General features: G+C 44.6%; 1 protein-coding gene across 1 annotated transcript in view; it reads left to right on the forward strand.

The window, feature by feature from the left end:
- LOC122377804 (neurogenic locus notch homolog protein 2-like) overlaps positions 1-17,259 on the forward strand; it is a 63,927-nt gene that overhangs the window by 1,440 nt on the left and 45,228 nt on the right. Inside the window, exons 2-3 of the mRNA XM_043358233.1 lie at positions 2,475-2,650; positions 12,264-12,404. Of these exons, the coding sequence (XP_043214168.1) occupies positions 2,475-2,650; positions 12,264-12,404 (317 nt within the window). The remainder of the gene's footprint in view (positions 1-2,474; positions 2,651-12,263; positions 12,405-17,259) is intronic.

Consider the following 17,259-nt stretch of genomic DNA (forward strand, 5'->3'; position numbering starts at 1 on the left):
TCAAAATAGTCGAATGAGGCATCAACAAACGCGCAATTCCTTGTAGTTTTTTGCCCTGGTGGTGCATTATCAAGTTTTGGTCCAGTTTGTGCAATTTCCGCCTAAATGTAACAAATGGTTCGGTAGTTGCGTACCGTAGCCGTAATTTACCGATAGGCGGCGCTAGTGTGATCCAGCCGGCCCAGTGTCCGCGCGCGGCGCGTAACGAACCGAAATTGACCGTTCTTTCCAACAACGTTCTCTCTTTATCGTAGGACATCATAGGACAGCACCCCGGAAAAAGCGCATTTGATAGCCCTATTAACGCTCTTTCTGAGTATTTTCTGAGGAACCGTTAACGCAAGGTCAACGTTTTTGTCTGAAGGGTGGCAAACAACTCGAAATAGACGGTTTTTGCGGAAACAGTTCCTTGCAATAACGTTTGACTCAAATCTTGCACGAGCTCAATGTTACCACAGCATCGTGTTCCTTTCGTCAAGACGCATCGAATAAACTATAAGTTGACCTTGAAAGGTCAACTTGAAACTTTGACCTCAGGTCAAGGTTATGACCTGACCGAAAAAGTTCATGTTGCATATCAGTCGATCCGTAAGGTTGAGCTGAACACATCATCAATTTTCTTCCGATGACTTGAAATTGTGGGATGTCGCAAAATTAACCTGACCTTAGTTCACCGCTATCAAAATTCCGAGATAAACCCTTTGTGCATACTGTTGCTCTTATCAATTGCTGAAAGTTTCAAATCAGTCAGTCGGTGTAGCTATGGCAAACATTGGAACTTTTTTATGATGTAAGGTCACTTAAAGTGACCTGGCGACCTGACCTTGAGTGACCTTGGTCTGAAATTTTCCAACATGTGCAGAAAAGATGTATGATAAGTTGTACCAAAAAAATGAAGGCATGTTCAACCCTCCCCCCCCCAGCATGGCATGAGTTAACGTCACAAAACTGCCTTTACCAAGCACCGCATATCATACCTATGTAGGTACTTGTACTACATTATATATCAAGCTGGCCTATTCCCACTTTGGTTTTATGTGCTTTCAGATAGCCGAGTATTAATTAAATCTGGCATTGATGCCTCCTTAACCTTGTGGAATGTTCTCGTGATATCGAAAGAGTTGAAATACACAGTGATCAGTGTCATCACGCACCGCAAAGCATAATATTTTTCTCAGAAATGTGAAACACGACGGGAGAATTATGTTCTAAGAATCAGGCTTCGGCCATCTGTACGTTTAGTTACTCGCGATGGCTGTACAGCTGGGTCGATTTGAGCTTGATCTATATTAATGGTTCTTTGAAAAAGAAATGTTCCCAGCACAGGTGCAAATGTAGCACCTTTTAAAGCTGACGTCTTAGACGTTTTAGAAATTGAGCAGTCCTGAAGTTTTTCCTCCAGATCCATTATCGTGCATTTTTTAACATCTGGGAGTTACCTGGACTGCGATAAGTACGTTAGGCATGAATGCTAGTGGTAAAAAGTTGTACTTCTTTTTAATGGATATGTTTTAATATTTGCCCTATACAGAAAATTGCTCTTGCTTGCATGCCATTTAAAAAAAATATTTCATTAAGCGTTTGCTTTCTGTGATGTATTTTTTGTTTAGTTGGATATCATGAAGTACGGAATAATTCATTATTCGACAATGCGTTTTCATTGACGTCGGTATTGATCAGAACGGTACTTGACAAAAAGAATTACCTAATAATAATCTGATGGCATTTTGGGAATAAGAAATGCCTGTTTTACTGCAGATAGTGATATGTATGTACCTAGAGATACATTTGAAATCGATTCACAATCAACCTAAATTATCTTCATTATCATGACAAGAAAAAAGGTCAAGTAATATGTTTCCTCTGCTACTATCTGATGTTTACAGGTGGGAAAAAATTGCAGCCAACTTAAGTTGTATTTATTTATATATTATTTAGAGCATGTCAAACTTGAAAAAAAATAAGTCATTGGTGACACATATTCATACGCCTGTTCTGTTGATACAATCCAAATATAAAGTGATTGCCAAACCTGACCGCCTTCGCAAAGTGGATAGATCTGAAAAGATCCCACTTAACATCTAGCCTGAGCCGAGTCTCCCTGATGAAGCCATCAATTGCCGATGGCGGGTCGATCCCCCTCGTTACGCGGTTTAATGTCACTGCTGAACCCTGCAGCACTCCCCTAGAGCCCGTGATCCCCTGGCTGCCCCGGGCCGACCGGCGGGGCCCGCCAAGGCCTCGTCTGCCGTAAGCCGGGGACGGAGCGGCGACGCTCGGGGGGCTCAAACGGTGCCCGTCTCTGGGAGCGAGAGGAGTGCGCCGGCAGCTCCGCGGATCCGGCTCAGAGCTCAGCACTCTCAGCACTCGGCGCCGGAGACATCCCCGACCCAACCCACGCGCCGCGACTCACGCCCGCCGCGCCGCGCCGCAATGGTGGCAGATACGGGACCGCCGCGCCGCTCCTGCCGCAGAGGCGAGCTGCGGCGCGCGGCGGTCGGCGTTCTCCTGACGCTGTTTGTCGCGTCGGCGCCGACGACCGTCGTCGGTGCGCCGGATTCGCCGCTGGCTCTTCCGTGCGCCGAACAACTCTGCCCGGGAAACGCCACGTGCATCGTCAGAGTCGACTCGGGCCAGCCCGACTGCATAGGTGAGGTGACACCGGCAGCGAAGATGCATCGGAATAAGACAGAAATGGGGAGATAAAGGGCAAAAGGCATAAGATGAGCTATTTAACTGCGGAGTTATGTCCCGTCTGGAACCTCTCTTATTAGCCGCGTTTACATAGGGCTAGTTGCCAGATAGTGGAATTCCGATACCGAGACATTTATTCCACTAACGAGACATTTCAGGCACAATCCGCTAGTTCTGACGACCTATCCGGCCAGAAGGCCGCATAAGTCGTCAGAACCAGCGGAATGTGCCTGAAATGTCTCGTTAAGTCGTTAGTGGAATAAATGTCTCGGTATCGGAATTCCACTATCTGGAAACTAACCCTATGTAAACGCGGCTATTGACTCATTCCCTTTTTAAAGAAAACATTCGCACCTTTCAATATCAACGTGCGACAGACGTTACTCAAAACCACATATTTGTTCATGGGCGATTAAGTATTCGCAATTATGTTCATGATAAGTAATACACAGCATCGAGTAAAGTGGACCTTTGTTAGAAGCAATCATCATGCTTTATCATATTTGTTCCAATTTCCAAAATATCAGATGTGAGTACTTCAATGTTTACCATGGCATAGGCGGCAGAACGGGGAGGGCACCGGGGCACCGTGCCCCCTTTGATTTTAGCATTTTAACATTACCCCTATGGGCGTCACATGGAAAGAATGGGACCAAAAGTCGGCAGCGCCCCCCTTAATTGAAGGTGTTCCGCCGCTACTGTATCATGATCCTTTCTCCATCAAACCGCTTGTCTCGACCAGGACAATAGGCGGTTAGCATATAAACACGAGTCCCTACCTTCGTGTCCCTCTCGGCTGTTACACAAAGCCTGCATGTGTCTGGCGGGTGTTAATGTGTGGGAATTCATGTTCACAACACCTTTGTTGTGACAAAAGTTGTACGAGCACGACTCGCATGTCGTTTCATTAGGGCTACCGTTTATCAGGGCTAAGTGTTTGCGGAATGATGACCAGTTTAGTAGGCATTTGGATAACGACAACTCAAGAAACTCAAGATTACCAACCGATATTTATTTTAAAATTACTTTTAAATACACAAAGCTTTCGGTCACATACGACCTTGATCACTGTGTTTCACAATTTACCTAATCTAATTATTACGTTGGGAGCTTATTTCTATGTATGTGCGGTATGTTTCGCTGAGTTTTAGGAGAGCGTGTATTTATTTCCTTATTTGCTAACGGCCTTAAATGAATGAAAGGATATTCTATAGAGGCCACCAGCGTTAGCGCATTTGTGCTGATTCATAAAATGGCAGGTTTTCTAGATGATCCCCTAAAGTCAGGGTGACAATGGCCAGACCACCATGACAATGCCATGGCACAGTAGGCTGCCTTGACCCAGCCATGTGATGTATGGGCTCATGTCGACTGCCTATTCACCATACGGAGCGGGTGCAAGGACGACTTTCTCGTGGCCCCAGCGGGCAGTTGGGGTCGCCCTTTCCTTCCTGTGCTTTCTAAACGCTACTTAACAATTAAAATGGTCATCCGGTGTCCCTGCAATCTACTTGCAGAGCATGATTCAAGGTTATCCATTTACTGTGTGTAACCGGAGCATTACGTTGGGTGAAGTTGATAATACACAATTTGTCATCACGATGGCATCGCCTTGTCATAGCGTTAGCTGATTTACCTGGATGATAAACATGTCGAATCGATTGTTGCACATGTTCTGCTATGATAAGTTTAACGGCAGTTTGATGACAATGCTTGTTTCGGTAAGTTACCGAACACGAAGTGGTGCTTTTGAAAGTCGTTATCTTCAGAACACACGTTCTACTGAGAACGCTTAATGGATAACTCACTGAAATTGCGGATGCTTGAGACCTGACGATAAAATCGGACATCAACATCTATGTTCATCCTTTTAATTGACCGTCGATAACTCATTTTGTGCTTGGCGACAGAACTGCACACGATTGCCGCTCAGAACGTCACGATTTGTGCGTACTCGGCGAGACCTAACTAAATCTTAACATACTCCGCCCAAGCGTCTGTAGGTCAGGTCAGGTCAGCGGGTCACGGGCTGTGCTAGCGCACATTTATCGGTCAAAATGCCGTGACCGCTCGGAACGAGATTCGAACGCGATGCATTGAAACGTTTTACGGCTTGATATGGCGAATCTTACCGTGATTTCACATGCTTGAGTAAATGATTTCCGTTAGGTCATGGCTATGCTGGAGCCACATGGATATGAATATGCATGTCCCGCGTTGTTATGGAGTAATAGAATGGAGTGTGGTGTTTTTTAGCTCAGAATGACGAAATGGTGGAGTTCACTCCAACTGTATTGATCGTTGCAGCATACGAGTACTTTGCAGCATACGAGCATCGTTGCTCTTACTTTTACATCATAAAATTGTACTATGTGAATACGGCAAAAAACGTCTGTTGTAAAACAGGCAGGTAAATGATATTTTAGGTAGATATCGTAAACGTTTGAGATATTAATATGACTATTTAGCTCGTAGGATATTATCATATATAGTCATCATTCTGAAACCACTTGAAGGGCTGTTATTTGAGGTCTGAGGATATATTGTGAATTACATTTGTAGCTACGCTCGTTGGTATCGGAGGGGCATATGCTTTATTTATCGACCGATAACAGGACCATACAGAATGTGCCTTCTGTTATAAGCGTGTGACAGTGAAATCTAAATAGACTTTCCTCGATAATAAGTAATACCTAACCACCCTCAAAGGAATATTTAACATTAATTTGCGCAATACTGCAGACTTCTGCTGGGCTGCTGGTCGTAGAGTAGGTACCCGTCCCGTGCGGCCGTAGAGCCGCGACCTTGCTAAGCACCCTGACCCGTCCACGGTATAATCGGCGGCTCTAATATGCTCTGTCAGATGGACTGAAAATCGTGTTAATCAGCGCTTTAATGACGCAGATGCACTGAGCCGGCTGCAACCCGCATCACGGTGGTAATTGTACCCGATTGCCGGGCAGTTTGGCTGGCTTGCATCGCCCACGGCAAATAGCGGCGACAACTAGCCGGCGGCAGTGCGTGCGGTGGCCACTTGGGCAGCGGACCGCCCATAACAAGGATTAGGAGTCAGGGCTGTTAACTAAGCCCAAATTCTCCCTTCAGCTTTGTGCCAATGAATCGTGCCGAATCATGCACCCGGCACCACACTATGTGGCGAAGGGCTGCGCACTCGCATTTTTGAGTCGAGCTATTGGAAACCAAGTCTCAATGCGTTATGAAGCTTCTGAAATGTTCACCATTTTTGTATCTTTACGACATGAGCAACGGTGTTTTACGATCCAACTCGACAACATCGTCTTCCTTAAGCGTCAATAGAGCAATGCTGCACTGCAGCATTCCTCTAAACAGCTTTCCACCTGCAGACAATTCTTCAGCGCCGGCCGGCGCCGCGTCAGGCGGTACGCTCGAATCTCTCCTCGCGCGTGAGACTGGCACGAGCCACATGTGATTCACAATGACCCGCATGCCATTCGAGCCAACCGACGAGTTTTGGATGTCACCGGGTCGCGCTGGTCACTCTCACTCCTTGGCGAGAGCGGAGGGAGAGGAGTAGTGACGTCACTGGCCGCTCGGGCAGAGCACCGACCGCAGCGCGAGGCGCCTGCCGGATCCATCCGTCAAGAAGGTGTCAGATTCGCCTTCTGTGGTCTGTTGACACGGGGTAGTGATATCACCCGATCCTGATCGTGCAGTGCAACGCTCGGTGGCTGGAACGTGGCGCCGGCCTGGCGGATTTCTGCACTGTAGTCCGTTAGGGGATGGCTCACGGTACACTGAAAACAATTTCACCCGAAGCTGGCGAATTAAGCGTTGCTCTGCGGGTGGTATATGTGCATTAACTCGCCATGTCCAGATTCTAGCTAGAGGGTAAGCAGACTTGCCTGCCTTATTACTCGTAAATATGCACTGTACCCACAGTCTGCAGTAAGGTAGCTACCCAGCACCGGATATTGTCCCCGCGGGTGTCGAGTCATTGGCACAGCCCTCACTGAACGAGTTGGCACTACTCGATGTATCGTAAACGCGTATCCGTGGATGGCGAACCTTTACATAACCTGCCCTGAAGGAGTTGGATCTACTGTTACAACTAGATGGCGTTGTCTCATACATTTTTGAATTACAACAATTTTTTAACTTTTTTTGAACCAATGATATATTGGCACATTGTTTGGCGGTTTTCAAGTAAGGGCAAAAGTACAATTGTTAGGGGGCACCTTTAAAACCTCTGCAATATTCATCACGGGACGATTGGCAACGCTTTTTCCTCCGAAACTACTAAGGGAAACCATTTAGATTCTTATATAGGTCACGAAAGCAGCGGCGACACATCTTCTTGAGTTCGGGCGGTCTGCACGGCTGCCGGTGACTGAGTTATGTCGAAATTTCTATGGGAATTCGATTTGACCTTTCCCACCGATGTGAAACTTTCTCACCGATGTTTTCTAGGTGTGAGATTGCTATAATATAGATATTTTCCCGCAAATATGGTCAAGCGTGGGAGTTTTTTTGGCCCTCGTGACTTGGTCGGCGAAGGGTAGGCGTGGAGGGTAACCCCATCTCCTAGGGGTTTGTGGGACGCTGCTGCCAGGTAGGCGTCGATGAATACCTTTCGATGGAGGGGTCGCGAGCCACTGGTGCGCGAATAGTCGTGGAGGGTTACTACTCTCCAGAGTGAATTGCGAAAGTGTAATGTCCTAAATTGACTCCTGAGAGGGTGGTTAAAAATGGTAGCGGATAGGGGTACCCGCGAGGCACCGGCTTACTCGCCAGTTTTGGGTGAAATTGTTTTCAGTGTAGATCTGAGACGGGCGGGTGGGCCCATCGAAGATCCAGTGATACCAAATAGAGGCAGTCGAAGGGAAGCTGTAATAAATTGGATGAATTGTGAATGACGGATTACCTAAGTAGTGCATTAATGCAGTTGTAACAATTTATGCTTCATAGAATTGTGCTTTATTTTGTACCATGAAGCCTTTCGAATAGGCTGCTTCGTAATTCCTTCAATGGACATCAACTATTCGGATTTATTTATCCTTTCACCATCCCAGTTGTATTTGTCCTTTTGTATTGCCTTTCTTAATTATTTTCAATCAAGCTCTTTACGAGCGCTTGCTGGCCCTTTCCCTATGGGCGGAGATGCGTGCATGGGTAGTGGCCTAATACCATCTGCACGAGTCACGACTACGTCATTTTGCGGGATAGTGGCGTTTTGGGTCATGTAAGTCCCACGAACACTGCATTACGCTATTGCTGCGTCCAATTTACTGTAATGGCTCACGTAGCCAGGTGTTTAATGACTCAGAACTTTAAAAAGAAGAGTATTTTGGTTGTGTTGGAGCCGTTGTTAATCGCGTCGTCAAATGCCGGTGCGAGATGCACTACAGTGTGCTTAAATAACTCTTACCCATAACAGTGATGTTGCTGAGTTTTGTGTGGTGTGCTGAGGATACATCCTTTGCTCTCGAGATGTTAAGCTGCACATGCTTTCATGCCCATCTTTCCTCGTGTCCATTCATAGAAAATAAAACCCCACCATAAATGTGTGCCTAGATCTTACCTTCATGTTCATTTCCTTTGAAACAATCTGGTTATGCAAGTCACTCAGTCACCAGATATTTTGCAGGAATGTGAGAAAGAAAAGAGGGAAGAAATGTCGCTATTGATCCTTATTATGTGTCTCATATCTTTTACATGGACAGATTTAAAGGGACCCTCCCACCTTCAAAAAAGTTAATGAATTGGCATAAAAGTGATGTAGCGTGAATCACAAAGAGCGAAAATGAACATCTACCAAATTTTACCGGAAAATATTCACCCGTTTTCGAGATATAAGACTTTTATTTTTGTTTACTTTTTGGGAACTCCGCTCTTTCTATGACGTCACATAAAGGTTTTCTTTACGTCGGCATTTGGAAGCAATAGTTTGGTATCAAAGTGCGACAAATATTGCGCGAATGATGCGTTTATCTTATCAAGGTCAATATATGATGGCCAATAAAGGATTCCAGGGCAATTCTTCTGATGGCATTTCTTCGTATCGCAATTCTTCGTCTGCAAATCTTCGTCAGGGCATTTATTCGTATCGCATTGCTTTGTCTCGCATCAGGGTATATGAAAATCGGCTCACATTTCTTCTTCAACGCAAATATATGCAAGAGTAAGCATTGAGGGACAAATAAATGCACCGACGAAGATTTGTAGACGAAGAAATGCGAACGAAAAATTGTGCTACGAAGAAATGTCATGCGAGGATTCGTTCGGGTACCATGACATTTATGTGATTTCAAAGTCAAGGTTCACAGCTGATCTGCTAAATCAAGCCAAGAATCCAAACTATCAAAAAACTATAAATATTTGTTTGTCTGTCACAGAGGTGTCAAGCAATATAAGGTTGACATATGTTGAATCAAAAATCTACTGCCACAACTCACATCTCCTGCCTTAGTTTATCATTGTTGTTTTAACTTGCTTTCAAGAGAAACAGAAGCCAGCATCTGATATCACTTCAGATGATTGTTTCAAGATCTGAGTTCAAATGGAAATAAAAGCAAGATCAAGATTAAACAGGGATTATTGCTGTTAAAGTAGTTTGGCCATGATACAACAAGCACATAAATCATTAGCCAAATCAAATACTGGTTGGTTTGTCAAGATGTTTGTTGTCTGTCGTCTGTCGAGCTGCTATTAACACTGAACGCTCTCACTCTTACTTTAAAGAGAGTAGTTTAAGTTGAATGGTAGTGAGCTGTAATTAGACAAAGCAGCTATTCAGTGCTCACATGACACATCAAGCCAAACTAGGAAATGGCATCAACTGTGGTGGGAGGAAGCAGGTTCGGCAGCCCTATGTTGTAAACTGCTGTTGTGTCTTGTGTTTGATCAACTGATGTTTTCTGTTCTGTTTTGTGCAGTGATAGTAGCAGGTAACTGCATGTTTGTCAAATTATGTGAATAAACGAATTCATAACATTGCATTTTTCTCGCCATGCAAGGAACAAGTAAGATGTTGTAGAAAATGTAATAGAGGGCTGCATTGCTGATTTTGCACTTTATCAGAGCTTTATTTAGAATTGCTTTCCTGAAAGCTACACACAGGCCACAGCACTGAAATTCACAATGTCATAGCTTTTGGTAGAAAAAAAAAGAAAAGACTTACCTAGGTAAAATTGGCTGAAAGTATGGCAGAGCAGGTCTTGATGCGTATGCCCATCCGTGTGCTTACCGAAGCCGAACTGACTGCAACACATTAACTCTGACCAACCATGGTGGCTGGCATATCCTGAACTTTCACCACTCTAAACAAGACAACTTTCAGCCCTCAGCATTGTATTAAAACACTGTACATGACACTCAAAATTTGTTTCAGTGCCATCCACGGACAACATCAGTCGCCATTCACCAGGCCAGTAAAAACAGAATAGATAATAGCTTCAAACCCATGTAGTCAGAGTTACTAGGTCTGCACCTCAAAACAAAATCCAGGTGACATTCACCACGCCAGTAAAAAACAGGTACTTAGGTAACGTAACAGCTTCAAATCTGGTAACATGTTGGTCGGACTTTACACTACCATATTTACATGGAATAATATGATACCAAACAATAGTGCAACCATTCTGGACAACAAAAGTGTATGATAAAATCAATTTAGAATACTTTGGCAGCATGATTTACGAGCACAGGCAGGTGTTACCTACCAGCCTTCTCAATGCTCGTAAAACCAACATTGTAGTTTTGATTTTACCTTACATGATAACACACTTGGCTGCAATGGCACATTTAATCTAATACTGTGAAAAGACCAGTTATAACCACTTCACAAGCACAATTGCACCTCATTTCGACATCCTTTTCCAAAGACAGCCAGCAGCGTCTTTCGTCAAAACTGGAAGATCAATCCCCTTTCAACTGTTAACATCAAAAATATTTCTTCATGGTGTGATCTCCATATGGAAACCTTGCAGGAAAAGTATTAATGTCAATTGTCAGCTCTTCAAATTTCTTTGGACTTTAACTTGCAGTACCATATCCAGTTTGCTTTGATATTTTGTTTTTTATTCCATGTTGAAGTTGAACACCAAGCTCCAGATATAGCAGGCAGCTTGATCATTTTCGGCCTTGGTATAATATCAGTCAGTTCCAGTGGTGGGTATCTTCTAATATTCAAATTAAAATGAAAAGCAATAGGCTTTCTCAGCGCCGACGACGGATTTCACGTTGATAAAAAAGGGAGCTCAAGGTCAGCAAAACTCGGGTTCAAGGAATGGCAGGCGTTGAAATGACTGCTGACGTCATCAAAAAACCGCTAATGGTTAAGAGATAGGGACTACGCTGGTCCCACCCTGCAAGTAAAGGGAAGAAATTTCTTGAACACCATAAAGCTGCGGGGGTTGCGACCAGGATAAATGGTGGTTTCTGAGCCTGGCCGCAAACTTGGCTATCTCAACTCAAAACTAATGTTAAGGTGGGATGGTCCCTTTAAGAGAGCTTTAAGACGGTTAAAATTAAAGTGACGTCTTAATCGCGACAATTAATTGTGCTTCTCCTTGTCCTCCTTATGTCTTATACAAGGTGACGATAATCCAAGAACACCTGTTGAACATTACTTATCTTTGACACCAGTCATCGTGCGCTGACCGCAAGTATCCGCCTTTACGCGAATTTATTGTTTCGACCTTTTTCGTTAACCATTTCTTATATAACGCACACTTTTCGGGAGAAAATTGGACAACCAATCATTGGAAACGGTGTGATCTTCTTTGTCGTATCTTTTTAGAACGTGGAGAAAATGCCCTCATCGTTCACCGTGATACTTTTTGTCCCGCCCAATCCCCATATCCCGTTCGTGATTGGTTTATCACTTCTGAAACCAATTTTTTCCCGAAAGATATTAATCATAAGACATTTCAATTGGGATACCTCGGATGACAGCCTTTCGGATCTGCGGTCTTGCTCAGCTCTCCCCCGGGCTTTACGATCACCTGTAGGAGCTCAATTGGCGGAGTTGAACATCTTCTTCGTCAGGGAAATCGATCGCTAGTAGAGGTGGCAAAATGTGGACTCGAGGACCCGGCCCAAAGAACCAGTCTGGACCCATATGAATAGCTTGTATTAATTGGCTTTTGGGGAACGGGTCCAACTGATTCCGATTCCAACTTAGACCGGGTCTGACTGGTTCCAGAAATGTCAAGCCGGGTCCGGTTCGAGTCTGGTTCCCAAAATTTTCACCTTTTGCCACCTCTAATCGCTAGTGTCTCACTACAGAGCTTACTTACATTTCAAAATTTAAGGACTTGATTAATGTTTGCCCATTTCTAAAGGCTCTCGCTTTATCCCATGATTAATTTCATTGCCTGCTGGGTGCTTTACCATAAGTCTTCAAATGTTTTTTTAATAGTTTTACATGGCTGAGGTTTCTCCACTTTTTTTACGAGGCTCTATTCGCAAACCTACGTCATCATTTTAACACTCGTCTTTTGAAACCAATTCAGAGTACTGGTATAGCTGGATTAGCGATATAAAATTTATGATTAATACTAATAGCATCTTATTTTTTGTTTTCTCAGAGCGCACCAAGCCAGGCGGCTGCCCTATCGCAGAGACGGGCGAATGCTCCGAGCTCCGGCTGCTCTGTGAAGGAGACGATGACTGTCCCGGAGACAAGGTCTGCTGTCAGGTCAACTGTGAGAGGACCTGCGTCTCACCAGGTGAGTTCTCTGACTGGGTGAACGGCACCTGTTCGTGAACTGAAATGGACACGTGATTTGGGAGCTAGGAATGTAATGTAATTTGGTGTGTTTAACTTAAAATGCCCACCTACATGCAACCGTTCGTTATGACTCATCGAGCCAACACACCCAGATATCCTAGTGTCATATTAACTAACTGGTTTAGCCTGATAACTCTACACTCCGACTCTCTAAGCCGGATTTGGCACCTTGCCGCTAATACGGTGTCTATACCATCGGACGGAAGGTCATGAGGACACTTCACACGTTCCAGCCCCGATTCCAACATCTCGGCCGGCATTGTCACGCGCCGCCTTACGAAACGAGGCGGCAGGCAAATATTTGCGCTGTCAACACGCGACAATCGCGTCTAAGCTCCTCTGATCCGTCCGTGCCGACTTGTGGCAACCCACACCTACACATAGATTACCGTCATCCAGCGTCAGATCTGGGCCGAGCTATGAGCCGTGTCGGACAATCCGAGCGAACCCGGGAGCCTGACACCGACCTGAGAGACCCTGACACTGTCCCGGTAGATATCGAAGGTCAGTGCCGCTCCACGGGCGCCCTTCGCCATCAGTGGAATCTCTGGAACGATCTCCGGTTCGACGAGAGAATCTCCGCCCCGAGGGGAGATCACGATCTCGGTGGAAAGTGCCGTGAGATCGGCAGTCAGCTCCCGTTAGCGGCACTTTAGACTCGCTAGCGGCGTGGAGCTTACGAATAGACTGATGACGTGTGGTCAGGCTGCCATGCACGGAAGCCACCAGTGCCTGGTACGGCGGTATGATGGGATTTGGGGAGGGGACGTGGGGGGCTGATTAGTTCCGTGAGGTCATCTCATCCTGGACGTTGAGTACCGGCGGATGCTGGTGTCATAGCGGGTGGCGCACGCTGGTCCAGGTGAATCATCTCGTGACCAAAATCGTGCTGGTCGGATCAGTCTGGAAAAAGACAGACTCCGCGGCGGGCGTTACAGGCGACATCGCTGGCCGGTTTATATCCTCTTTCAATTATTGACAGGGCCATCAAACATTTTCTGTATTGGGTTTTCACTGTCTGGTGGCTTCTTCGCTTGCTATGATTAAACGCTAAGCACCGCAAAATGACCGTAGAACAACGGGCTGAACATAACACCGCCTGTCATCAGTACGGGCAATCCATTCCAAGGCCGCGCTGTACACCTCTCAGCCGGCCGTCTTACAGCCGAGAAGTTACTCAACAAGAGCGGACATTTTTCGACTTATACTGGTGGACATGGCGAGAAGAAAGATCATCTCTCTTGACTACTGTTTCCCCACGCCTCACGGGCACCTGCCGAAGCGTGCCACGGTTCTTTATACATAAGGAGATGGAAATTCTTCACTGTAAAAAAATCTTACAAGCCCCTTGTAGGAAAACCGCTGGCGCAAAAATGAGCATGCAGCGACGTGTAAAAATCGCCTCATATTTAGCTAGTAAGAGGGTACAAGCTTGTTTCGTTAGTAAATGACAAGCCCACGCCTCATAAACCGAGCACCCCCGTGTCAGCCCCTCGTTTCGTTATTCGGTACCTCGTTTGAAAACGAGGACAAAACCAGCAGATCGGTACGCCGATTAGGTTCCTTAGCAGGACTCGCCTGGTAACTCAACCAGCTAGCGCCTGCTATTGCTGCCCAATAGTAATACTAGCTCAATTGCGTCACATCCCCCCCTCTTCTCCCCACCCACCCCTCCGACTGGTGGACGACCCGGCCAACGACAGTCACGACAGCGTGCCAGCCACGTTACAAAAAAAAAACATACACAAAAATAACGTTTATTACTTATAAGCATACGATACAAAAATATATAAATATAAACATCTTACAATATCATAGTGGAGTGGTGCAAAAGCTGATTCGAGTCACCACCAATAACATTCACGGAATAATACGGTTGCATGAGGCACGATCCGGCACTTCCACGGGCTCTGACGCAACGGCACTTACAACAGGCGAGTGAGCAAGTTGATCCTGCCATGTCAGATACATTGTGCACTGTGCAGTCCATCAAACATTTGCCATGTTTTGCAGATCCAAGCAAGTATTTTTTCTGGGCCAGGCTTACCAACAGAAATATCGCCGGCTTCCGGTATGCCTTCATTCCTCAGTCTCCCACAACTTTAAGCAACTCTGCAAACAGAAAAGAAAATTAACTGCTGATTTTAAAAATATCAGTGAGGATGGCTTTATTATCTACATCAACTGACTTTTGTGTACCTAAGATAAACCAATGTGAGGCAATATGTGTAGCTTACACATTTGGAAAAAAATGCTAGACAGCAACTGAAATAGAGATGCCCCAAATTTGCAATTTCATTACCCGCCCCGCCCCGCAGCTACCCCTTGCCCAACCACAACTACCCGCAAGCTGATTTTGTCTGAGCCGAACCCGCAAAAAACCCGCAATCTTAAAAACATACTTTTGCAAGAAAAAAATACAGCTGAGTCAATGCTAGAGCTATATAAACCTTACTTGCTTCATTGCTGTGCAGAAAAAGACAGCCAAACAAATAGTAAGGACTTGAAATTGCTATGCTAAGTCCTCAGGAAGTGCACACTGGATAGTGGAAAATGAATAATGCATCAATACATTTGAAATTCCTTTCTGAAGAGTTCAGTAAAATCTTTCTCTCACCTTACCCTTCAGCATTGGCTGAGGATCAAAATTTCACTCTGGCTCCCTCTCAATGTTAGGCCTCTGGAATGATATTGTTATCAAAATGAATGTTGATATAAAAAGATATGCGATTTCCAGTTAAAAATAAATAGTGACACAGTGAATAATGAGTATCCAGTCGATCTACACATAAAACAAATCATGCAAAATCCCAGCAAAAACCAACTATAATAACATATATGGCCTTGCAACTAACCACCAATGAACCACGCATTTCTGGAAACATGCGTCAGAAGCGTCACCAACAGCTGATGAAGGAATGTTACAGCGACTAAATTATTGCGGCCGTAGTTAGTCGAACTTGTTGCGAAAACACTGTTGTATAATGCATATTCATGTGCCATTCTGATTAAATTATTTTACACAACAGCTAAAGTTTTACAATTTAGAGGTTAATCACCGGTTTAGAAATAAAGAGACAGTAAATACTAAATTAAATGTAATGATTTTATAGATGGTCTTGGTAATGCTCTCCGGCTGGTCATCTGTCGGCATACAAATGATAAGGACGTAAAAAGACAAAAGAAATAAATGCGACCAGCTACGTGGTTTTGTAACATGTATAACTGCTATTTTGAGGCATTCAAAAACCAAGACAGAAAAACTGATTGAAAATTATTGCGTCATCAATGACAGCTTTCCTTCACCTCAGAGACCAAAATTGACGCAGTCAAATGCCCATCCTTGTCAGAATGTCGGAAGTGCGCCAGTATTGTATTGCGTTATGTTTGGGCCGGCCAGTCTATATTTTGATTTTTTGTAAGGGTGATTGGTGTGTTATTTTCGTAATATAGGGTGGAACAGAACATAGAGTAGGATAGGTAATCAATGAATTTGCATCAAATTTTGTTTAGCTGATAGCTCTTTTTTATGCCGACCAGACGCAAATAAAGTAACATGTGGCATTTGCTCTGATTTTCAACATCTCATTTAAGTCTGGGTTCTTCCATAATGTATATCTAGTGCACACTGCACAGTGCACATAGACTTCAGTTCAGCTTCCTATAAGTTTGCTTTCAGGGTCTTTTATGTTTTATGGAATGCTTTCATCAGCATTTATTTATGCTTAGTAGTTTATTGCTTGTACCCTGGTTTGGTCATTGCCAGACTGTGGATGCTATTGCTGGTTGTTTTCAGTTTTGCATTTGAAATGTGCTTCCTTGATATATTTTTATATTTGGTTCTGTTTTAAAAGTTGTTTTGATGAATGTTGTATTGTTAACCTGAGCAAATGCACTTGGCATTGTGTTTTGCATCTAAAAAAAAAATAAAAAAAATTATAGGTTCTTAAGTCTGACCGCCAAATACCCGCCACACGACAAGTTTTGCTTCTCAAACCCGCCAAAAACCCTGCGGGTTTTGAAAACCCGCAGAAAGCGGGTTCGCGGGTTCAAAAAGGGCATCTCTAAACTGAAAGAAAGTCCGTCTTCCAATAGTCGGAATTCAAACGAAACAGTGGCCCACAACGGTCAGGGGAGAATTCTATGACGCAACATGTGTTCAGAATATTACAAAATAAATAAAATGTCGCCCATTGCTACGTGAATATCATACAATATAACGTACCTTCGAAATATCCCAGTCCGAGAACTTCACAACGCACCGTGCCACAACACAACCGCACGAACCGCCGGCCGCCACAGAACTGAACAATGGCGGCCGGAAATGACGGCCCGCGCCGGAAGTGAAATACGCGTTTTAGAAGCAGTCTCAGACTCGTCGCTGCTCACCGTAGCAGGGATTTATGAGGCACTACCGAATCAAAGTCGTTTTGCCTCATTCGGCAACACGAAAACCCTACCAGGACTAGTCCGATGATGAGTTTCCGACTAGGTGGCGTGTGCGCAAGATAATATTTTAAGCACGTGCAGGGTGGTGCCTCATTAGCCGACATGATAATAATATGACACGATAATGAAACACGCATTGTAACTGGCATGCGACAAGCTTCTGACGGATTTAATTATGAGACTATGCGTAGTTTTCCGACACAGCGCGAAATCTGTTAATAAGCAGGAAGGGGTGTTAGGGAAGCATTTAAGTTATTAGGTTACCGTTTGTAACCAATTGTTGTACGAGGCCACTCTTTAACTAACAACGCTCAGGGTGATAATGTCCCTATATATAACAGCAA

This window comes from Amphibalanus amphitrite, unplaced genomic scaffold (assembly GCF_019059575.1).
Source record: "Amphibalanus amphitrite isolate SeventyFive unplaced genomic scaffold, NRLGWU_Aamphi_draft 000051F_arrow, whole genome shotgun sequence".
Lineage (NCBI taxonomy): Eukaryota > Metazoa > Arthropoda > Thecostraca > Balanomorpha > Balanidae > Amphibalanus > Amphibalanus amphitrite.